The following is a 26,246-nucleotide window of genomic DNA, read 5'->3' on the forward strand; positions in this document are numbered from 1 at the left end:
CACAACTTATATGCTAAATTTGATATAGTACTTCATGAAATCTAGGCTACTCAGGGTTATTCACATATCATCTGTCCTGAGCAGCAGAACACCCTTGGAGGCAGCAGGGTCAGAACTTGCAGGGCAGACTATCACCTGGATTACAGCAGACTCAATAACATCTATCATACAGGACTTATGACACATGTTCAGCTGGAATGATGCTACTTAATATTGGGCAACATGATATTTAACACAACAGTCAGGCCATCTGATGAGGAAATGCAGCAAAAACACAGGCAGGAGTATGTGCTGTGCTTGCTTTCTTAGTGTTTAGCATCAAAAACACTTGCTTAACATAAAAAACTCATTGATTAGTGTCTCAAAAACACACCAAGAAAATCAAATCAAAATCAGCCCTTCAGATTAGGCTGTATGGTGCCATTCTGCATTGGGAAATTTCTGCTTGCAAATTCAATTTACTGAACCATGCAAGAACACTAAAGAAGTTTTAAAAAAGAAGTTTTTAAAAACCAAATGCAAACAAAGATTAAATTTATTACTACTTTTGCAGAACTTCTCAAAACTCAGCACATAGGAGGAATATGTTCCAGTCTCATAGGAGGAATATGTTCCAGTCAGATTCTGTATGGAGCAAGAAGGAAGATTCTAGTGCTCCATTTTTCAGTGTTTTTTAAGAGCCAGACTTAGAGCTGAACATTGAAGAGAGCTGGCCATGAGCAGAACAGTCAAAGTTATGTTCAGCACAGCCTTACAGGGTAAATGCAGTTTCTTTTTTTCCATATTTTATACTTTATTTTAATGCAGTCTTCATACTAGATTAGCATCTGCACTGTAGACCTTAGACTAGGAACTAATAAAGTTATCCACCCAATCTCTCCATGTCTGAGTCACTGACTTTCTTTTTCATTTTAAATAATTATAGCCATGTCGCCTGTTTGTTGAGAGAAATAGGGCCTTTATATATTCACAGATAATTGCAAATACCCAACACCAGTGATACATTCCAATTACTTTTCTCACCTTCGCTGTGAAAAAATCTTGAACTTTTTAGTGTTTTTCTAACTGCAAGACAACAATGGAGCCAGAGCACTGACACCCTGACTGCTGAAGCTGCACCTAGCAGTTCTGCTAATGCATTTTGCAGCGAGGAACTTCAGCAAAACTCAAGAAGATCCAAGGCCTCCACCTCAGATCTTGCACTGCAGGAATGAGAAATGCTGCACAGTAATACAACAGAAGAACTCAATCCAGAAATCAAAAGTAATGAAAAGTCCATTATTTCAGTTGGCTTCTGTCACATACTTAACTATAACAAATACAAGACCTGGGCTCTCTAACAGCCTCAATGACATAGCTGTATTACTTGAGCTTCTTTCAAGCTCAACCCTTGACCCCCAAGTTCTGCACACACTGGGCAATCATTGCTGTTTGCCTCACTGAGGTCATTCTGCTTTCCCTGATGTTAAATGAACAAATTTTGCAGTCCTTTTTCCAAACCACTCTCTGGCTTAGTGGGATATTATCCCTAGCAGGCTGAGCTGGACAGTGACTGGTATCTTCAGGAAACGGGGTGCTGTCTGGGACAACAGGAGCCAGGCAACTCTCTGGATCATAGGTATGTTTTAGGGAGGAGATTTCTTTTTAATCTGCAACACTGAACATGAACATGACCCAGGGAAATTAAGTAGTAAGAATTGAAAAAGAAGTCAACCATGACAGCATCTATTTGACAAATGCACCGGATACCTGGTAGTAAAGGCCAAAGCTTGTGCCTGAAGGGGATCAGGTTTGAGGCCTGATTTCAGGCCTGATCCAATAAATAGCTAGAGTGCATGCTTAGCTTCAGACATGAATTTCAGTGGCATAACAGATTTGTCTTGTGATTAAAAAATGAGTGTTGTAACTGGGGCCCTCTTCCAGAAGTTGAAGCAGGCCTCTTACTAATGGCCTGAGGAAGAGGAGGTCAGTTTAAAAGGAAGCCAACTTTCCTCCCCTCCCCTGCAGCCCGACCCAGGAGCAGCTGTATTTGATTCTATTAGTGTATGGGGCACTGAGCTGCTGGGGGCTGGGACCAAGCTGTCACAGAGCAGGATCACTGAGGCTAAGTAAGGGAGGGAAAGCTCAGGGGGCAAAGAGCTTTGGCAGCCCCATGTGAGAAGAGTCGGTGTTAAAATCTCAGTCCTCTTGCAGCTTCCCCATGTGATGGTGGCCTGCGATTTGGCAGAGTGTGCACACATGCTCAGGGAAAGTGGCCACACAGCCCTCTGCCTACAGAGTGACAAACAAGGAGACAGAAACTTGCCCAAGCCTATACTGGCAGGAGCTTGGCAAAACCAAAGCAAGTTGCAAAGACCCAGCAACTACTGAGAACTGCAGTCAAGCCAGATTGCAGCTAGTTCCAAAAAGGCTATTTGTGCCCACTTCTCCTGCCCCACATAATAAAAAGCCAAGAGATAAAAGCTGCAGAGCTGTGGGCTATATGTTCAAACACAGTAACTGTTCAGCATACTAAACTGCATGGATTACCTGCTCACAGGCTCCTCTCATCAATATAATTATCAGTTAGAGATTTGTTTCTTGCCTCCCTTAACATACTGGCAAATTAGGCAAAATGTATACAATGGAAAACCTCTAGGGCCCTTCATATCATATCAAGTTGATCTGTGGCAGCTGTCATGATCTCTGCAATGCCCCACTCTAATGCTCCATTTGGGCAATATCAGAAGAACCTGTCCTAACTGCAAGGGACATGATTGCTGGCACATTTGGAATCTCTCAGTACTGTGAGCCTGCAAAGACAGCCACAGCCTGGCAGCACTGCATGTTTTTGTCTGATTTCTTTCAGCAACTTGTATGAAATAAGAGAAATGCTTAGTGTTTGTCTTCCTCAGAATTACCCCCCTGCACTGAAAAACAACAAAACCCAGCTGTATGCAGAGGCACCTTGTGGAATAGATGGCATGATGAATTTCTGGAATTCACATAATTCACAGAGTATAAACAGCACCAATGAGCTTTGATAAGATGACATATGGTACCAGAACTGTTTCCCCTGCTAAATGAGAGCATGTAGAAAGTGCATGCCTGAAGACATGAGCATTTCAGACTCCCCTCTGGTTCAGATAATCTGTGCCAAATCTAACCTTTGCATAAGTAGGAATGATTCCAAACAAGTTATAGAAGTCACTCTTTATTACTAGTATTAATGGAATTGAATTTGGCTCTCCTTGCATGTGCCATTTGGAATAGTTTATTTTTCACATGAGGTTTGGCGGGGATTTCTCCCAAATAATCTCCCCCCAAAACTACCCTCAAAAGCTGGCCTGTAAATTTCAAAATCACTCTGCTTAGTTAGAACAGCTCTGTGTAATACATCCCAATCTGAAAGCTTCATTAAGCAGAGATAATTCGGAACCATAAAAAATTCTTGATCAGTAAGTTAATCATACATTCTAATAAAATGTTTTGAGTACTCTCTTAATTAGTATTCTAACAACAAATACTTCCGATCTGTATTTTTCAAAACAGCTATACTTTAAATAAGTCATTGTATTTTTCTTCTTTTCTTTTTATTTAATGTTTTCTACTAATAGTCTGTGGACTCAGAAAGTCTGGAATTTGCATCAGTTTCTGCCATACAGTTTCACATAAAATTGTCAGCTTCTCCCATTGCGCTAGAAGACAGGAATGTTACTATTCTAGAAGCTGGAATTCTGGTTTCTAACCATAGTCCAACACAAACGTTTGTGTATTTTAGGAACCTAACCTATTTGAAATGCAACATCCTGAACATGGAATTAATTGATCACGAAAAGTACAAACAGCTCCTTATTCATCCTGAAGGAAGCGCAGAACCCTTTGACACATTATGGAAAAATAATGCAGTTATTAATGCTCCTTTCTTTGTTCTCGTTGATTTTTAGGCCTGGAATGCTGCCAGGCACACAATAAAGTACGTGGCCTTTAACACACAAAGGCATGATTCTTTTTTCCTACTCTCAACTGGGAACTGACAAAACTCAGTACATTACAGGTTTATTTCAATTGAAATGTTCACAGCCAGGATCCAGAGACAGGTTTTCTTGTATCTTTAGGTTATTTACAAGCTTGCAAATCCTATCTGCAAATAAGGAAATGGCTTTTAGAAACAGTTAACCCAAGGTTCTTTATGGTGAAGCTGCTGTGGTCACTAACAGGTGAAGAACTATTTGCAATGTGGCTGGTGTTACATGTAGTCCTTGAATGTACATTAAAAAGATAAAGTTTCAAGGATTTACTGCCATCCTGAAGGAAAGAATTGATGTTTTAAGTAACTGGATTTGTACAAAGTCTGTAAGACAATCCAAGTAAATCCTCAAATAGATGATTAATTCCTCATTATTTAAATGCCCTTAAATACAAGTGCAGATGCTAACTGCATGGCTTTCTCTTGACAGCTCCTTAGCTATTTCTCATGATCTGCTATTAGGCTGTGACTCTAAAGCCCTGAAAAAGACTGCCTGTGGAAAACCCTTCCAGCTCCTAGAGAGACTAAGTTCTTGCAGCTTATTCTTACACAGTTCTTTCAGATTCTGACTGATACTGCAGCTATGATAATAGTACACAAACATCTGCCTCATTTGGGAGACCTGGATTAGGTTTTTATTGGGTATCTTCATGAGTGCTTTGAATATCTGATGTCCCACTAAGACATGAGCATGTATGCACATGCCTAAACCCTTTTTAGAGCTGATACATCCCAATATTCCCTAGCTGTCAGAAAATTTTAGGGTAATCTCATTTTACACTGACAACAAAAGGCATTCATTTTCCTAGACAATATTTATACTTATTATCAGCCTGTCCTTTGGCTAACTAGCTGAGGTTTACTTTAAGCCTTGTGATCCATCATACAGAATTCGGTTTATCATTTATCCTAGTTATAAACCTGAAAAGAGGGGGTGGGTGATGCAGGGGGGTGGAGGGGTGGAGAAAGTCCAAAGGATGAAAAACTTGACAACAAACCAAAGCACAATGGAATTGGAAAAGAATTTTAAGGGGTCTGGCTCTATAGCAGAGAGACATTTTGTCTGTTTATGGAGACACACTAAACTGAATTATTCAGTTTCTTACAAAAAGAAAAGGAATAGACTGTGGGGAAGAGAAAGCAGAATGAAGGCGCAAGAGAGCAAAAAATTCATCCAGCAACAGATGAGAAGACCAGAGGAGAACTGGAAAATGGATGCAGGGGGGAGGAATGGATGATGAGAGAATAGCAGGCCTATTTAAAATGAATTTTTGACCTTATTTTTAAAACATTTATGGATCCCAATTGCCTGTCATGAGATCATTTTCCCTTACAATGCTAGCTTTTCAGTTGGCTCTGCACTTTAACTTGATTTATCCCACTTAAAAAAAAGTAGATTGTTAGAAATACCCCTTCTATTAGAAATTCTGTCCCATTACAGTGTCAGCTAAAGGCCACTTGTCAATGTCAGCTTTATCAGATAGAAATTTGCTTCATGAGTTCTCAGATACTATTTTGGAGGACAAGACCCAGGGTCCGTTTTTGAGGCTGCTGATTCGCGATGGGATAGTGTCTTCTCAAATTATCCTCTGCATTTCCCAACTTATCTGCACGTTTCAGGAGATGGTGGGAAGTGATTACAGCAGCTGCTGTACATTAGAAAGACATCTTATAGGAAAGTTGGCTTAGGTAAAACAGTTGACGGAGAAAAGTAAGGACAGGACTAATTGAGTCTTAAAAATACAGAGACCCAGCATCTCTTTTGCAGCTGCAGCTTCCCTGGTGCCATAACCTCATATGGGAAGCAAGAAAACTTCTACCAGAAGGTTTTCACCTTCCTCAGCTGTCTGTTGTCTCTCTAAAGAAAGACCTGACATCCTGAAGATTAGAGTAAGGTTTTATTTATTTGCAATTATGCAATTAGTCATCAGCATGTCTCTTCACTGATAGGTAAAGTTGGAAAAAAATCAGCTGTTGTTTAATCTGCGTTACCACAGTACTGCTGAGGGTCAGCTGCCCGAGGTGGGAATGATGGCATTGCTTAAAAGCTACCTTGAGGTAGCATTCTAGCAAGATGCTTTGAGACATCTTTTTTTCTTTTTAATATTTTGATTCTATTTTTGTTCCTTCTTTTCTGTCTCTGTAGATTGCAACATAGGTATTTTAAGGGTAGAACTACACGCAGAAGCAGAACTTCCAGCCACGAGTCAAAAGATAGCAAGCTGTGGCTGCAGTATTTTCCAGACTAAAAGGCAGTGCCTATGAAAGCACGGCTGGCTGGATCAATGGATGATATTGTTGCAATGAAGAGACCAGAAGTCTTTGAAGTTTATAAACTACTTCAACAAGAAGAACTGTTGCAGCAACAAACTTCAGAGTACTAAAGCCCTCAAGATAAACTCTGATTTTTGAGCAGACTGCCATTCCTCATAACAAAACTGTTTACAAATATTATGCACTGGAAGGACAAAACCCAGCAATCCTGGTGCCACTACTATGAATCATTTAATGATTAAGGTACTTTAAGCACTCTTTCAGGTGCTTTGATTAAAGACAACATGCCTCATGGGAAAAGCAAAGCTTTGGAAATCAGTAATCTCTGGGCATTATGACTAACAGGAAAGGCTTATAGAGGATTACCTAGAAGAAACCTTTGTGAATCTTGTGAAACTACACTGGATCACAAATCTCAACCTCATCTAAGCATTAATAAAGTTTTATCAGTTTCAGGTAAGAAGTAGAAATCCTCAGGCTGCTGAAGAGGTAGCACTGACCCAGTCTGAGGCCTGTGAGGACACTTAACACAACACAGAATTTCAACAGGAAGACACATTTGATGCATATTCTTATTTTAGTTTGCAAAAGCAATTCAGAAGAAGAATGGCAGGTACATTGACTCACAAATTTGGGTCACAAAATTTAAGGCAGTGGATTAAAGTTAACTACGTTAAGGAAAGAATTATTTTGCTGAAGATGACACTTTTGGTAATTGAATCAGAATAATATATACAACAACAGTTTTGGAGTTAATGAACATATATATTTGATAATTTATGTAAAAACACCCCTTTTAACTCTGCATCTCTCTGTGGTTTCAATAAAGTCTACTCTTGCATGGGATGTTTTATAATATAGCAGTCATTGCAGATTTCACTTCAGCATTCACACCGATAGTTTGGAGACATTAAAACCAATGTTAGTTCAAACTTCAGAAGTATATACATTCTTAAGATTTTCACACAATTTTGTCTTTTTTTAAACTAAAAATTTTTTTAAACTACAATTTTGAATTTAGCATAAATTACATTTTATCAAAACTGCATTTTTGAATGCTGGTTGATTATAATTGCCTCTAAGGAGACAGTGCCCAAGTTCAAAACTTGCTCAGGCAGAGCTCCTGAGTACCCATAGACTATGGCTGTTGCATTTATTTAACAGATTCAAAAATCTGGCACTGTTGATTTAATCTCTGGTTTTTTCTATAGGTTATAGGTTACTCTGCAGTAGTGGGGTAGATAATATGTCTCTGTGTAGTGTAAGGCCTAGATGTAAAACAGGGAATACACCATATACATATGCATAGAAGAAATATAGTTCTATAGTGTTCATAGAATATTTTAAGAAATTTGATGCAGGGGAGCAAATTATTACATTTTTCACTTTAGAAAAGTTACAAAGGTTGTAACGTGGCCAGATTGCTACTGTCCCATGTGCAGAAGGAAGGGTAGGACACACATGCCTCTATTTCCTTCTTCTCACTTTGCAGCTAAGCACAGTGAGAGGCTGCTCTTCTAATGATCTTGTTAACCCAGATAATCGCTGGATGAACAGCCAGAGTACCATAAATCCATTGAAAAGCCTTGATGCTACCACACGTGACAAAGTTTGGCAGTGACTCTCTGTCTTGGGCTTAATGGAGGAAACCTGGGCCTAAATCAGACACAGTGAATGGACGAGTTAATTTTAGCCAAGTTCTCATTAGTAACATTTTCTCTTAAAAAGAGACAACATTTCATTGGCATGCTGTCTCTTTGGTGGGCTGGCATTAGGGATTTCTCCATTTCTATGAAGTCCCTAATTCATGTTAAACCGAGAGAGGATTTCTGGAAAATACAAACAAACCAGCACCTTCTGCTAACTCTAAGTGTTGCCAAAGCCTTTAGGATCCCACTGAGGACCTACCCAGCGCTGGTCGTAGTCCGGCAGTGGCGTCCTTCCCTCGTCATCCTCGTAGAAGGGCAAGCCCTCCCGCCGGGCCTGCTGGTACTCCTTCCGCAGCCTCTGGATCCGATCAGCGTTCCCGCCACCTGTGCAGCCACTGGGGGAAGAAACAGCTGAATGAAACTCCTATCAACGCACATATCTGACACCAGGTACACACAGAGAATTGCCAGACTGAGACAAAGGGATTGTGTTTGGTTTTCCTGATTTGTGTAGTTCCCACTGGCCCCTATCAACCTTATTTTTGCTTTCTTATATTGACAAAGCTGCTAACCGTGAACTTGATTCCTGTTTTTAAAAAGGCTGTCCCTGTCCAAAGAACTTAGCAATTCCAGTACAAGACAAGAGACAACAGATGGATGCAGACAGATGGGGGAGCACAAGAAAACTTTCAACATTCTTGTGAGCAGCTATAAATGACTATCATATTTTAATAATAATGATGATGATGATGATAAGCTGACAAAAATGTTTTTTTTTGCTCCCATGCTAAATGTGGAATTTCCCTAAAATTACATATGTTTTAGGTAAAGAATAAACTATTATTCACAGAGACGCACAGAAAAGCTTTGTCTCATAAAAAAAACACTAACTCCCTCCCAATTATACAAAGAACTCAGACATCAACCATGAAAATCCAGGGTAGGCAAGAGAGATGGGAAAGCACACTATTAAATTTTGACACTACAGTTTTAAAGTGGTAATTAAACAGTAATTCACTTAGTAATCCACAAAGACTCACTTGTATGCAGAACTGCATACACTGCAAACTGCTCTGGTAAATCCGGTGGAGTTGCTTAGTTTATCAAGTTGAACACATGCCTTTCTGTGGGTTTTGACCCTAGTGAACCTTCTAAAACCTTACAGCTGGGCTTGTACGACTGTGGAAGCTCAAGCTATAACAGGAACTATTAAATAAAATCCTGAAAATGGCTAAGAATTCAAAAAATGTTGTTCATATTTAAAATGAAAAAATTAAAAGTTTCCTGTAGATATTTCCAGCCCTGCTGTAGTCAGCACTGGGGTGAATACTGAGTGTATAGTTAAGTAGCATTTACTGGCATTCACAGGGAATTATTAATTATACAATTGATTTGTGGCTGCTCCTAAACCCAAACCATTGTTTTTGCAGCACTTCACTGCATATTCATTTAATCTATAACTTTAACTCTGCCTCACCATCAGTGGATTACAGAGAAGGAGATTTGCTCACATGAGCACACTCAGCGGAGCATCTTGCTACATCACACATCCCTATGAGTATGGCAGAATCTAGGGAAGCCCTTTATAGGATTTGCATCGCAAACAGAATTTGGACAGCACACACAAAATATTGGACACTAACCCATCAGTTCAATAATACTTAGTTTCTAGTATGTATCGGCAATCTAGACTGGTTGGAAATTAACTATTAATTAAGAGAAATTCCACGTAGGCTGCAAATGCAACTGAATACGCAGTTAGGATTGGAAATGGTTACTTGCAGCATCAGTATGTTTCCATGAAAAATCAAATGACTTCCTTTCCTGAAGCCTAAGTTATCCAACCACTCTATAAAGTCCCAGAGGCTTCAAGCTTCTCTGACTGACTTACTGAAATCTTCCAGAGCACATGAAATTTTTCTCATGATCTGCCAAGACAGTGCAGAAGGCTTGCACAAACTCTGTGGACTACTGATGGAAAAAAATATATATTTCCTCTTCACCTTTATTCCTTCCATAGATAAATGCCTCTGTTCCCTGCATTAATTCTTGTCAAATAGTGGAGAACCATTTCCAGTTTGCAAAACACTGAAACTGAGGTCTAGCTAATGGAAACTATCACTTAGAACTGTGAAGCCTGGCCCATAGCTCATGAGCACTACAATACCTGTGAAATCCCCTGACATTACTTGTAAATAAAGATAAAGTGTTTAATGAGGGCTGCTAACGTACAGATAAGGCCCAGAGTATTGTCCCTGTTGCTTTGCCAACAACATAGGCCAAAGCAGCACTAGTTAAGAGGGAAATCCTGAAATACAGGCAATAGATCTAGTTTGATTCCAGCCAATCTGGTTTCCTGCAGCTCTCTGCAAACTGTACAGCACCTGTCACCAGTGGTCTAACTCACTTTCTACCACCAAGTACTTTGGCTGAAGAGACAACCTGAAAATACGACACACATTGGGTTTTCCCCCCCACCTTTTAAAATTAAATCTGAGATTGATATATTGCAAGACAATCAGGAGCCTGCGCTCCACTGACTGTTGGTCTCCTGTAGGTGAATTTCCTTCTGCTCAAACCCTTTGAGCCAGCAAGTGGAAGTGGTGCTGCAGAGTTCAAGCTGATTATATATATTACAAGACAGGGCCTGACAGATTTTGCTTTGGCAAACCTCTGCCACACAGTATTAAACTACAAACCCTAACCATGAGAATGACTAGGAACATTTAAATGAAAGATAGCAGCACATGGAAAGTTATCCATCTGGATTAGTGTGAAAACACAAGCATAATCTCTGTGGAAACAAGCAGCTCCGTGAAGTCTGATTTCCTGTGCCTCTCTCCTGTGGATTCTCTCGTGTCTGATAACAGTTCACACTGCAATGCTTCTCCCCAGCAAGAGCATTCATCTGGGCCTCTCTAGCAGGCTGCTTATTTGCACTTACTGAAACTTTCTGTTCCAGTATCTCCTGAACATCAAGTCACCAGTCAAGTCTGGTCAAAAAGGGCCAGCAGGTTCAGAATTTGTTAGGAAAGTGAAGTGAATAGGTCGGCAGAGAGTTGGTCAGTACATCCACTTCATATTTTCAGGATACAGTTAAAGCTCCACAATTTTTTTTTCTCCATCGTTTACAGGCACAAATGCAAAAGACACTGGCTTTTGAAAGGGCTGCATTCTAGCTTACCGTGGAAGTTTTACCCACTCCTGAGTAAAGTGAGATAAATATGATGCCCTGTGCAATGCTCATGAAACAGCTCTGAATTTCAACTTGGCTCCTGACAATTATGTGAATATATGAACCACATTCAAACTCACCAGATGAATTCAATCAGCACTGTGCAAATATCGCATACATAATCTATTAGTTTACCCCAAAGAAACTGAAGCATTGAATTCAAACAGAATGAAGTCATCAGTAATAAAAAAAAGAAACTGATAAGGCAATATTAAAAAAAAAACCAACACAATATTCCAAGATTTGCAGAGAAGATCATACATTGACTGTAAACTATTCTCCCATCTGCCTATAAATACATAATTAAAAAATATTGGTTTGATCAGATAGCAGTTCTCAGACAGGGAAACAGCAGATGAATACCAGTTCAAATGTTTGAGATGCACGACTATTTATACTGTAAAGGAACCTGAGCTTACAGAAGAAATATAGAAACAATACTCCAATCAAAGTCAGCGTATATTAAGGACACTTACTGAAGTTTTTCAGCAAGCCTGGTAAGCACAGCAGACAGATTTCTTTTACAGTAGCTTTACATTTAATGCAGGGCTCTCTCCTTGAGAAGATATAAATATTACAGTTCTCATCATATGTACAGTTTTGTGCACGCTTGCTTCCCTGACATGGCTCTGGAGCCACGCTACACATTCTTCAGAGAACCATGCAACCACACTTTTACCACTCCCTCCACCATCACATGTTCCCAGCATCCAAAATTTAATGCACTCACTGACTTCTCTGTGTCACAAGACTGAGAGAACTGTTCACTCAGCATTTTCCAGTTGTTTTCAGAACAATTTCCTGAAATTGTGCTACATGTAAGGAGACTGATTCACAACCAGCTGACACTGGGAAGTTCTAAAATAATGTCTATGTGTAGGAACGAATCTCTGAGAAACTTCAAAAACAGTTGTGAAGACTCAGGTGCTGATTTCAAACAATAGTAACAAACCTGTCCAAAATTCCCAGCCATAAACAAACTTAAGAGAAGTCCAACAGTTCTTCCAGTAAGCTGCACACACTGCAAGGTTGTTTTTTAGGGTTTTTTTTTAAATAGGAAAAAACCCATCAAACTTATGTGAACATTCAAAAGAGGAAAAAGTACATTTCTGTAGTCATTCTGTAGTTTTGTTAAATACAGTCCTTAATTGGGAGAATAAGGGCTTTTTCTGGCTTGGGAGAAGGAGAAAATCAAGTCTGTGCTATCGTTTGAACCAACACGATGGTTCTAGCCCAGCTGCTGGGGCTGTACCACCAACTGCACAAACAATGGCCAGAACTCCCCCTCCCTCCCTGTGCCTGCACCTGTTGGAAGCACCACACAGAGCCCACCTTGCCCACTGCATGTGCAAAGGGACGGGCTTCCAAACAGCCTCTCAACCAATACAGCTGGAACAGACAGCCCAAGAAAAAAGGGGAACCATAACGTAGCAGAGACTGAGCTTCCAGCTCTCTGACATTATGTAAAATATGACTGTGAAATTTCACCCCATCACCTCTGAAGAGAGAGATGAACAAGCACCATAGCATTAATATTATATATGACAGACATATTGAATAATATTCAATATGACAGACCAGGGTTTTTTCCAAAGAATTAGAATACCATAATCAGTATTTAACATGTATGGCTCAGGTTTTACACAGTAAAATATCCTCTGTGTTCTTCCTCTGAATTGCTAATCTGTATTTCCATCATTCAAGTTCAAATGCCATTTTTTAAATTAGTGACTTCTAATGCAGCTTTCTTGATAACACAAATTAAAAACAAGTGTTGCACATACGAAGCAAGATGAACCACTTAAAACTATATATAAACATACATTTAAAGAGGCAATAAACATTTTGTTTCCAGTGGTTTTCTTAAACACATTAATATTGCACAGGGCTTTTTTGCCAGCCACTTCTTTCAAACACTGATTTCACCCAGCTGACTGTCAGTCCCCTAAGCAAACAACTGGTGCTTCCAAGTTAAAATAAAACAAAACAAGCAAACAAAAAAGAAGAAAAAAGAAAAGTTATTCTTTTAGAGAATTTTCCATTAACAAACAAATCCAAGACAAAATGTGATTCACAGACTCTAGAGAATGGACAATCTTCCATTCATGATCTGCTAAAAAACAAAACTAATTTTACATACTAAAAGGAACACAGTGGTCTACAAAGATACACAGTATAAGGGCGTCCAACAGAGCATGTAAGAGTATCTATCTTTCACTTAAGATAAAACTTCCATTTTGAAGTTATAACAAATAAATATTTGAGTAAGTTTCTCTTTCAGTTCCAGCCCTTGCATTTCTACCCTGTATGAAGATATTTTTGCAACCTCAATAGTAAGAAGGAATAAAAAAAATAGTGGGAAGTGATGAAAAGAAAATCAATGGTAAGAACATAATTCTACTGTAATTCAGCTTTCATTTTTGTGACCACCAAGAGAAAGAGATTTTAGAGATATATGAACATTTGCTCTTTTCATGTGCATTTGAGTAAGGAAATGGTACTGCAAGGAAAGACTTGTCAGAAATGCCTTGCTGACATCCCTGATGTTGCCTTGCAGGTTCAGGAACCACCTGTGACATTCAGCCAAAGCCAGCCCGGGTTTTGGCTACACACACCTCACACTGAGGATCCAAGTTAGGAATGACATCTTTCTAGGAACTGGAACTGTGCATATGGCTTTATTGGTCCCCACAACACCTGCTTTCTTGCTGTGGGCAGGAACATCCTTGATGTATGCACAACTACTGTCTTTCTCAATGGAGAGGGGTTTTATGATGACACTTGATTTGGACTCTTGTGCAACGTGACTGGTAGGTAGACTTGGGCCCCTGTTCCATTTAGGCAGGACTGTCTGAGAAGGTCTGCAGAGATGGACTGACTGTGAGACAGCATTAGATGGATGTGTTTCTGTCTAGGTACATAAATACATATAAAGAATCATAAGCAAACAGTAGAAAAACAAATTACACTGAAGAAGCCATTTACACTTAGTTGAACCTGTATATTAATGTCCCCGAATCTTAATCTGTTTTAAAATATTTTAAAAACTCATAACTGTGCTTCAGTGAAACATATGCTGTCACCTTTCAATTCTTTAGGCGAACATAAAAGCAGTACAACCACTTCTGTCCAAAAGGTCAAAGCCTCCTAGGGCAGCACATGACTACCATTTGTCTGGAGGTAAATTGAGTCCTATTGACCCTGTAACATCACTACTGACCTCTTGACATTAGGAGCTTAGTGGAAAGAGAGAAGATGATATTCTCAGGTTCCTACAGACTCATTAGGAAGAAAGAAGGAAAAAGAACCTTGCATGATATGAATTAGCAATGTCATTAACCTTTTCTTTCCCCAAATAGCTCACAATATGTTTACAGAAACCTCAAAAGAACCATTTAAAGATTGAGACCAACAGATTTGTATCACTTTCAGTTTTTCCAAACTGTTTATAAAATATCTCTCAGTGGCTTGACATGAGGCAACCTTTTAGGTTTCCCTTCCTTCACATGACATACAACATCTTTTCCTGTTTGCCATGGCAGACGGCCTAGACATTCAAATGAGCATCATCTTTTCAAACCAGCCACTTTGCATCTCCATTACTCTCCTTTATAACTTATAGTTGACTACAGCTGGACAGGAATAATGGGAGGTATAGCCTAATTTGTTGTTTTATAGAAACAAAATTGGCACACTGAAGTTTAACTTCACTGTAAGCAGATATGGTATATGCTACTCTAACAGAAATCTTATTTGCAATCAAGTAGAAAGAGAAGAAGGCAGACATTTTCTTGTTTGTAGCCAGATTGACATCTTTATTTCAAAGAAAGGTAGTTTTTTTCCTTTTCTCTGCTCAATGTATTGTGCCTCATCAAAGAAGGCAATCACCAGATCTTAACTAATAATAAAAAAAGATGCCTTTCCAGTTTGGGCTGGTTAATGGCAATGTCTGTTTCTGGCATGGGACCAGTTTACTGCTGTCTTGTTGATGTGAGATGTGCACTTGTCTCTGAAGGGCTAGGAAAGCAGGGAGATTAGGGACTCGGCTGCTGACAACAACCAAACTCTCTATAAACAACACACAATGAAAATAATGAAAAACAGATTTTCCTGGTATTTTCAGTAGCCTCTAGACAATGCAACAGTTTCTGGTTTCTTCACTAAAGATGATATCAATTATGCCTTTTATCCATCATGCAGAAGTCACGTGTGAGGCATAATTGAAGGCCTTCTCTCCAAGGTAATTTCATCTGGATTTGTGCGGCAAAGTACTTAAATTGCCTTTTTTGGCACTTTGTATTACAACACAGCTTGGGAGGGGGTATTTTACTTTACTGATGTAAAGCAGCTGGCATATTTACAATAGATAGGTCACATCAACACAGAGCAGATTTTCAGCCCTCCAAACTCCATTTACAGCAGCTTTAACAATCCAACAAAGCAAATGCTGAATGCTAAACTCGAGTGTAGAAATGTAACTCTATCTCTTAAAGACTATCACACCTGCCTGGAACTGGCAGCTAGGTTTTTTTCACTTACAGGCTATTGCTCTTTGCACTACTGTTTATTAAACTTATCACTAAAGCTGAAATAATAACTACTTTACAAACTTCCAATGAATTAGCCATTCATGAGTCCCTCAGGAATTCTCTTTACCACACATAAAGCAAAAGCAGGAGGGAGAGAAGGTGACTATTCAGTGCAGTCTTAATTTCTGCACTCCCTTGTGAGAGAAGAATTGAGCATCTAAGAATACCCTCAGAGCAGATGCCACTGCCCATGTTTCAAAACATACTTTGTTGAAAATTTCAAAGCCCAGAGTAACCATCTATTTTCTCTCAGAAATTACTTCTCAAAGTTTCACACTAGAGACTGTATCATCTGCTCTTTGTTACATACATGCCAATCTATGCCACTGGCAGAGTGGCAGCAACTAATCCTCTATGTAGTTTGCTTTTTTAATACCTGGCTTAGCTAGAGAGGAGGTAGTCAACTTGACCTCAACTAAAAAACAAGTTCTCCACGTCTGTAATTCTGTGGCAGATATAACTTACATTTTAAAAATGAAAAAGAATTCACATCACGTGCAAAGCATCAGGGTAAAGCACAGCTCTCAGAGCCAAAACACATCCTTACTATAAAGTTGGATTTTTTTCGGGTACTTTTAATAAATGGTCACTACAAGAATAACATTAATCCAGTGTTAGGACTTTTACAGGAAAAAAATACAAATGTAATTTATCTTTTTTAACTGTCAGCCGCATTTCTAACGCTTTCAAATCTGCAGCTTCCAGTGGCCTTTTGTCTTTCTGCCATGGCAGGAGTATCTTGGACAGCTGTAAGAGCTTTGTAAGCTATCTTTCTCAAAATCCATTAGCTAATTCAAGGAACCTAATTAGAGCTGCCATTTTGATGGAGCATATTGAATGCTCTGTATAAACTAGTAACACCATCAATGTTTATTAAAAATTGCAAGAACCAAACCTCTCTGTTCCATATAAATATTAATGGACAGATACACAATACTTATTGAAATATAGACGGCATTATGAGCACAGAAATACACACAGGTATACTTACAACGCCGTGTGATGCATTTATTCACAAAGGCTGAAGTACGGAAGCAAAACCTAGGGACAATTTTACACAAACTGTTGAAAATTGACCAGCTTCCATTTACACTGTCCTTATGCACATTAAGGGAAGCAAAGCACACTAAAGATGATTTGTTTCTTGTGTTTTTTCTGAGTAGTGTGCTGACAATTTGGAGTGCATTTTGAGCTTACCTCAAGAATGCACTCCAGCTGGAACCATTTTATAGCTCCTCTTAAACCAGCCACTCCAATCACTGTACTTTGTAGACATTTACACATACTCCAGTACTATACTGTTTAAGGGTATCCAAAGATTCAAAGGGAATTTGCTCTGTAGAGTTAAAACTCAAATTTTGCTGTAGACAGCAACAAAGTCGGTGAAAGGAGCCAGACATCTGGAGCAGTGCTTTCCTACTTTCTGCTGTGTAAAAGCCCAACCATAATGAAAAACCAGCTTGCAGACAATGATACAACCCATGAAATACTGACCATTCTAAGAATATATTGGGACCCAATTACGTTAGGCTATACAAGCATATGCCTTTGGCTGCAGAAATAAAAAGTTTTCTGGCTACTTCACAGCTTTGTTTTTAACTTGATACTTCATAAATGGAACTGCAGAAAACCTCATATGTTACCATTTCAATCTGATGTTCACTTTCATATGCATCTAACAGTGCCTGGATTCTATTTATATGCACAACTAAATATACGTGCATAGAAAAATCATCAAATTTGCTACAGAAAGACAGCAGATGCTCTTATTAAGCCACTGGCACATGCATGGTGAAGTGTGTAAGCCTTATACAGAAAACACTTAATGCTCCAACTACAAGTTAAGGAAAAGCAAAGACAACAAGTGAAAATTTTTCTAGCTCATTTTGCTAGATGTGAGTGCAAGGCACAGCAAAGCAGAAGCACTGCTGGGTGTGCTTGAATGACTGTTTTAACACAGGGGGCTTCTTGCAGAGGGATATAATCCATACACACTCTTCAGAACATCCTAACTCCAGTGCCATGATCTGAAGTTCGCTTATTCAGAATATCTACAAAAAAGGTTACATGAAACATTTAACAGATGTGCAAAAGAAACAGGCATAGTTATATTTTCTACACCTTAATAGTGCAAGGGGCTAAAAAATGTATGACAATCTTACCATGGGGACAGCCCTGAAGGTAAATTCATTTTGGTTCTCTGATAGGGCATTATTTCCAAACTACAACTGAGATTTGAGCAGTTTCACAGGAACACACTCAAAAATCAAAACATCAGTTACCACTGACTTCTCTCTGGAATTCTATATGGCAAATTTAGCTTGTAGCTATTGCTCAACAAAAACTCTGACAGATGCTGAAGTGATAGATGGATTTTTGCAAAGTTCTGCTATCTCCAAGGCCACCCTATCTACCCTTCCAGCAGCCTCCCTCCTTGGGCATTCCCTCAGTGCAGCTGGGTCCTGGGACCACTGTTGTTTAGTTTGTACTCACAGACTGGGGAGCACACATTTCTTCAACCCACTTCCATCACAAGCTCTGCATAAATAGAACTGAACTCTTTATAAGCCAAACTGCATTTTGGAGAAGTATTTCTGAACTTGGAGGCCTCAAGTTAGTGCAACTTTATTGCTTTGCATTATGCAGGCAATGGAAGCTCCTGGACTTACTGACGTACATTGTTTTTCTAGCCCCTTCCCACAGCTGCAACTCCACTGCACTTCTGATAGGAAATTACTCTTGCTTTTCCACTTGGAGAACAGAGGTGTTTAAGACTGAAGGTAAGCCCTACTCCTTTTTAGTAATTGCTTTGAAAAATGCTAAATTCAAGTGTTAAAAAATAAATAATAGAATCTTCAAACTCTACAGAACCATTTTTTGGCATACCTTGCCTGGAAAAGGAAGATCAAACCTATCTCTCTGTGTTTGGCTGGGAGTCCTAGAAATGCTGGAGCAAGTGTTCTGGTTCAGACTCACCTCTGCCTCTACAGAATGATTCTCATATGCTTTCAGCTGCCATGTTTAGAGACACACTTTACCAATCCTCTCCCAGCTGTTTTTGTTTTGCTGCCTCAATTCTCTGTTCTCATCCTGATGCCTGGGAGTCTTTCCCTTCCTTATCTTTCAGCCATGGATGCCAATTTCCTCCACCCATTATTGGCTTCCCATACAAGCAAATCTCTGTCCCACAGGCAGCTGCAGTATAGAAACACCTCCCCCGATGCACTAGGTCAGCATGTCTCCTTCCAGCACTCCTGGAGACCCATCTCCCAGAAGCACCTCCCAAAGCAGCTGCCAGTGAGGGTGGGGCTGCAGGTGGCATGGGACATCCAACAGTACCTCTTCCTTTTGGCACTGGTTCAGATGAGGTGCTCATGTCTGACACACCAACAGAGCATCAAACTTGCAGTACTGGTACACTTCTCTCTACTTTGAAGCATCCACAAATTGTCCGCAACTATGGCCTGGCCCAGCACTCCCCTTTATTCTCCCCATCCTCTAGCTGCTCCAGCCTCTCCTCTGTTCCAATTCTTGTCCTATCCCCCATGGCATTTTTTAGGGCATTCAAAGCAGCTCACCCTTTTCCTCCCTGGAAGGAGGTGGTGTTAGGGCCTGGGAACACTGATCATCACTGAACACCCTGTTTACCTCATCCTTCGTTCCTGTAACAGGAGTCTATCTGGTCCCTGAAGCCGGAACCTGCTGCTGGAAAAACATGTATCGGCTCTGGCAGCTCAGGACAAGTACTTTTGGTGAATTAGCAGCCAAGTTTCTATCATGTGTGTGGGAAGTACTCTAAATCTTACAACTTAGTCAAATTGTCACTGTTCAAGGGGTGGCAAAAGCCACAGTCTGGTGTAAGTCTAGGCTGTGTTCCCTTCCAAAATGAAAAGACCCCATTCCAGCATATGGAAAGACTACAGATTCACGTTGGAAGAATATATGCTGCTGCTTTTTACTTTTTGCACAGACAAAACAATCCCTTGTCATCTTCTCCTTCCAGCTACACCCCTTGCCCCCCAAAAACCCAGCTGTTATCTGAGTCCATAAAAATTCAGCTTCAGCACACTTCCTACATAGACAGTTTCAACCCAAATGGATGAAGATTGGTTATCAACACGTGGAAATACAGTTTTCCAATGGAAGTCAGGCCAGCAGCTCCCCAGGCACAAGTGGCACAGTCTGTTTCCATGACTGTCCCCCTCCCTGCCCTACAGGACTGCATTCTCCCCGGTCCAGCAGGTTACTCCTGGCATCTGTGGTATGAGCACTCCTTAACAATAACTGCAACACCTCTAAGGGTACAGCCTGGTACACACACAGTACTCCTGCATGTGCTCCAGATTAAGCTGTAGTCAGCTTAATGAGAGACTTAATTGATGAGTGCTACTTCCTTCACTTGTCCATTAAGATAAGTACAGCACATGGACATTTCAACCCATCAAAGAAGAGAAAATGCATTAATTTTGGTTTTCTTAGAGCTGTTAATAAATCTGACACTGTCTGGCAGTTTTCTTCATTTCCTACCATTTGACAGATACTGTGATCACAAGTTACAGAAGATGTTTTTCCTCTGAAATTATCACACTGGTAATACAAGCCAGAAGGAAACTTTATCAAGATACCAAGAAGCTGGGTACTGGTTTATTTTTAACTTTATGTGGCTGGTTTGTGAATATCTCAATGTGATAAAAAAATAAATTCCATCCGGTACTATTAAAAATCATACACACACACACAGACATTACAAATGGCTGTATTACAGCAAATAATCACACTGTGTATTTATCAGTAAAAGCCAGTATCCCTCGCATATAATCAGCCTGGCTCTACTTAGACCCCTTTACTGTAAGAGCTCCTGCAACTGTTTTCTTCCTCTTTCTCTCTCACAAATTGACATTTGTATGGAATCAAGAAAAATCTTCCTTAATAATTTTTCCTTACTAATGGCTTTTTTTGGTATGTGTATTTGAGAGGAGGGAAGGCAAAGGGCAGGAAAAAGGAGCTTTAAGTGCTCTGCAAATTATCCTCCTGAATCTGGGCCTCATAAATCCTATCAAATGTTATATTTCATCAATAGGCTGGAAAAGCTTTTTTCTCTGCAATGATGAAGCCTGGGTTTAAAATTTATGGTTTCATTTTAGAAATGGACTATAAAAAGAGTCTGACTTGGCTGTCCATCAACTGCAGCTGACATTAGCAAGTTAGGTGTGGACTTTCAAAGTGTGATATGTATTTTTTATTTATTATAGAGGTACATACATATATATATACATATATGAGGACATGTATATCACTGTGGGTTTGTGCATGCATAAATACACAGCTGGATTTAAAAAAAATTGTCTTAAACCCACATTTTCTTTCAATGCAAGAGCATCTGAGATATTCAGCAGATTAGATTGCAAAGTGATAAAAGTGTCCAGAACAGAGTTGGCTCAAGGACCTGCAGCAACACAAGCAAATTGCATTTTGCTGCACAAATGATCAAGATAAAGTAGTTTAATTTGTTCTCATTCATGGGGTGGCAAAATGCAATTCAGCAACAGCAGAGTAATGTTCATAGGGGGGCAGGGAAGATTCCAACAGGCTGTGAGGAGAAAAGGGGAGGAGGGCAGGCAAGGACCAAAAGATTTTAGGCAGGGGAAGACAATTAGCAAAGGACTGATAGACTGGGGAAGAGTGGGTGCTGAGCTTCTGCACCTGTCGTGCCAGAAAAGGGTGGGAAGGAGACAGCCTACCCCATCTCCATGCAACTCTCTACCTCTACTGCCTTTCTCCTCTTTTTCCAAGCTCTGGAAACAATTCTGACTCCCCAGAGAGCTGCTCTTACTTGCTGTCCTGCACTGCTGGAGGTAGGAGAGCACTGGATTATGACTCCTATTCCTGTTGCTGCCACCGCTGACAGGAGCCATGTGGGTGCCACAGCTGTCCTCTACAAGCCCAAAAGCTTCCTCCAGCAGCCATAACAGCATTTTCCTCAGATGGAGAAGGATGCAATCTGTGCATGCTGCCAGAACACCCACTCCTCTCCTCCCTTACCCTCAGAGCTGGAGGCCTGTGGTCAGTGATTACTACTTAGTTCCACCTATGCTGAAAGGCAGCCCTAAAGACAACATCTCTAATAGAAGCATTACTGCTCCCCAGAATCCTCATACTTGTAAAATGAAACCACATTTAAAATAAAAGTCAGATAAATAAAGCGACATAACTGAAGTTGGAGAAAGTGAAGTTCCCTTCTGAATGTAGGGGAGCCCATTTCCCTCCATCTGCTACTAAAAAATGTCATTTTGTAACTCAAAGAATTAATGATGGATTATGTGAAAACAGCAAATCAGATCATGCTGTTGAGGCATTATATGAACTAAACAGAAGAGCAGTAAATCTAAATCGCATGTGGGATGGTTATTATTGTGTGCTGCCATCATTGCTGCTGAGTCTGGCTGTAATATTGGTTTTGGTGGCAACACATGGAAAAACCTGAACATCCTGTTCCTCATTATAAAACGAGGAGAAATCTCACTCTGGGGAACATGGTCAAAGCTGACGAGTGAGCACTGCAGAAAAGGCTGGGCAGGGGCTGTGGTTAATGGCAAATGTACTCTGAGTCAACACTAAGAAAGCAGATACCATCTTCCACCACCTCTATTTTGTAACATGAACAAGACAAATAAACAAAAGAACCCATCACCCGTGCTCAGGACACTTGTATACAGCGGCTTCAGATCACTGTTGAACTCCCTGCTGAGAGGACGCTTGGCAAGGCTCCTGTCAGCAGCACAGCCAGGGCCAGCAGGCAGAGGCTTTGCAGGGCAGGGCCTGGCTCAGCTCCTGCTGCAGGGACCTGCCCTGCTCACCCTGCACAGGAGGGCACAGGGCAGGGACAATCACTGACCTGCTGCTGTCCAGCACGGAGGGGATAGCAAAAATCAGAATGTGCTCGGCTTCCAGCGCTAAGTTTCCACTGGAAATACATAAAATACACCATTCTTTCACCAATTTGTGGAAATGAGAGGACATGACATTGCCTCTATTTAAAAAAAAAAGGTATTTGTGTTAGGGAAGGGTAAGTTTATCAAGCCTTGCTCTACAGATGGCCTGCCTCTGGAATTGCACATTTTCTACTGAAAGGTGGTATACAGCCGTGTCACATCACACAAGCATAAGTTACTTAGAAACAAGAAAATCTTGAACTCTTTCAGATTCATACAAGTTAACCCCATTTAACAATGACATTCAGGACACTAAACCAATATTTACATGGCAGCATTTTAAAGCACAAATGCCCTTATCCTACCACAGCTCTAGAATATTTCTAGCAGTATATTATTTCCATGGTTTCCCTGCATGTATCTCCTTGAAGATAACCAAGAAATTCAACTTTCCCTGAAACTCTTGAAATTTTCCCAACGCAAGTTTATTCTTCTGCACAGATAAATATTTCTGCCATTCTGTAAGAGAACATCCTGTCACTGTTCAAATCTTTCATTTTTTCTCTTCTAAAATCTTTTAATCTGCTTTTCCCCTCCCTCTGAAGGATGTTTTGTTTATCTTTGTTATTCCTTCTTCTTTCCTTGTCTCCTTATTTCCTCACCTCTTCCCTGAGATTCCAGGGGTTTAATTTAAAAAAAAAAAAATTTTTTTCCTTGAGCTCTTGTGAAACCCTGACCTGCTTACAGAGGGCAACTCACAGAGCTTAAGGGCTAATGTTTTACTCCCTACCCACCATTGTGGATCTGGCTGCAGTCATCAGTAACTAGAATTCATCATCATCAATGGATTTTCAGTGACAGGCACTGTATTTGCTCAGATAATGGCCCCATATATTGCCTTTGAAATGAGGGTGTGACCACTAAGGATATTCTCAGGAGTCAGTTAATGGCATTGCTGCCGGACATGTTTGCTTCATGTTTTGAAAGCAGAGCTGCAGAAAAGCAAGCTTTGAAGTTTTGGGGTGCTTTGGATGGTACAGTGCTCTCAGGACACACCAATATTAACCAAAACACATCACCCTGGGACTGGAGCAGGCTGCTGGCCAGCTGGTTTGACTGCAGGAGAAGAACCCGCAGAGGCTGCCTCTGAAACTGTCCTGCAATCAGCTCTGAACAGATGTGTAATCCATAGACAGTCCTGTTCCCACACACAGCAGAGCAATGGAATCAGTAAAAACAGGTGGGGGAGCACAAGATAATATGGAAACAACACTGGTCCAAAGGATGCCTGACAATGATACTTGATGTTTTAGGAAGGAGGCAAATGTAACATGCCCACACAGGCTGCGAAGACAAATCCAGAGTCTGTGAGCCTCAATGCTGTTTAAAGTCACTGTGGAGAGAATACACACTTCTTTATGAAGAAGAACTAACAACCCAATAGAGCTATTGGACAATAGGACCAAGCTGCTTTGGTGTCAGGTAACTAACTGTAAAGAGTATGCACTGAACACCTGTGAGAATGCAGCCTGCAAAATTACTATTTCTGGTGTAGGATAAACATCCCTTCACTTCCCTAGTCGTCAACTTTATAAGCTTGCCAACCATCACAAATGGGGATCACAGCCTCCATTCCTGAAGCAGGAATAGTTGGGTATGCTGAATCAAGTCCAGGTCTGGACACCTATCTCACCAAGAGAGGAAAGCAAGCTAGCCCAATGAAAGAAAGAGTGCTTCCATCCATTGCATTTTTTCTGCAATGACCAAAGTTAAAACCCCATTAATGTGCCCCATCTCTAACTTAAGCACATTGACCATAAGATTTTTCCTTCCCTCATTTTTCTGCATTCAAGTATATCCTCCACTAATGCACCAAACTACCCTTTTTCCTCCCCATCTAATTCACTGCTCCCCATGGGATAGCCACTAAATTTGATTCACGAATACAGTACATTTACAGGCAAAACTGGAACAGAGAAACCTCCTCCCCATCACATCACTCTTCAAGAGGGAGTTTGAGACACATCAAACAAAGAAGCCTCAAATCTTCTGGCATACAGCTTAGAAATCAGAATGTAATTTCCATTCTGTATCTCTTGCTTCATTACAGAAGATATGGTCCCTAAAACAGGCAATTTGCTTTGGCCAGTAATGTTTAAGGTGCTGGCTTTCAGTTTTGTTTTTCTGTAGATTCTACACCACAGCAGGCAGCTTCCCTCCCTCCAGTCCTGCCCCCCAAGCCCAGCTGCAGAGTGAAGATATCTAAAGGATTCAGGCAGTTGCAGAAAATGCAGGACTCTGGCTCTTGGGCCTCATCTGTGTTTCACTCCTTTCACATCCATCTGGATTTGACAAAGTCATGCTTATCAGTTAGATCAGCAGATAGTCTCCTATCTGTGTTGTGGTGCAGAATTAGGTCAGAAGAGCATTCTGCCAGCTTGTGTTTTGCTGTTTAATCCGGCATAAGTAGTTGTGGAGACAGCAATAAAGAACATCTCATCACACAAACCAAATTCTTCACCCCCTAATCCTGGTCAATTTTCCACCTCTGTGAAGAAAATAGAATAAAAATCACACACTACTACTATTTAACTGCCTATTTCAAGAGCATAAATTTTTGAGAATGCAAGTGAGGCCAGGAGGCAAGTTTATTTTATGAAAATACATCACGTTCAAAGGCAAATGGAATGTTATAAAAATAAACTCTGAAGAATAGTAGTTCTTAAGTTTTAAGTCATCTTCTTCTGTGATGCCATAGCTGGGTCTTCCAGCCAGCCTCACCAGATGGCCACGTTGGCCACCATCAGAATCGCAGTCTGGAAACAAGTGCCCTACAGCCTTGCCTGAGCATCTCGGCTGGAATACACTCTGAGGCAGCAGTTCTGCACTCACAACTCAGAGATATTCCCAGTGCGCTTGCTTAAGAATTCTTGAAATTTGTGAAGAGATTAAAGCCAAACTTCTGGTCCAGGACAGGTCAGGGAAAATAACAGAATGTTGGCTACTAGCTTTTAAATTGTAATTGTCACTATTCACACTAAAAACAACCCCTCCCCATACCAGCACACAGCATGAAAATCTGCTCAAAAATAGTAATCATAAAGGAAAAAAAGGATTTTTCTCTTAAACAGTAGCTAAGTTCAGCTGCAGAATATTTCAGCAGCTACATGCAATTTTTTGTTTCACGGAAGCTGTACAACCATTCCTCCTCTTACATACAACTGTGCAAACCAGTGTGTTAGTGATGCTTTTGCAAAGAGGGTTTGACAACAATAGAGGGTCCCCAGCCTGCTAAATAAGAAGTGACAACTCCATTTGAAAGCTGTCTCTGGATGTGTTTTATGTGCAGAAATTATCTGTGACAGTTCAGATCAAAATAGAGTTTTCATTTCATGTGGGAGGTAAATGGACGATAGAATAGGTTACTTTAAATGCTGCAGTCTAGTCCAATTAATGTTTCAGACTTTTCTGTATTCTGGGCTCTAAATTTTGGGGTAAAAAAAAGTAAAAATCATTTGTCTATAGCATGATGTAAAGAACAGGCCAAAAGGTAATAAA

General features: G+C 40.3%; 1 protein-coding gene across 1 annotated transcript in view; it reads right to left on the minus strand.

Annotated features, from left to right (window-relative positions):
* PARD3B (par-3 family cell polarity regulator beta) overlaps window positions 1-26,246 on the minus strand; it is a 393,422-nt gene that overhangs the window by 43,081 nt on the left and 324,095 nt on the right. The window contains exon 21 of the mRNA XM_030951868.1: window positions 8,192-8,327. Coding sequence (XP_030807728.1) covers window positions 8,192-8,327 — 136 coding nt within the window. The remainder of the gene's footprint in view (window positions 1-8,191; window positions 8,328-26,246) is intronic.

This window comes from Camarhynchus parvulus, chromosome 7 (genome assembly GCF_901933205.1).
Source record: "Camarhynchus parvulus chromosome 7, STF_HiC, whole genome shotgun sequence".
In the NCBI taxonomy this organism is placed as follows: Eukaryota; Metazoa; Chordata; class Aves; order Passeriformes; family Thraupidae; genus Camarhynchus; species Camarhynchus parvulus.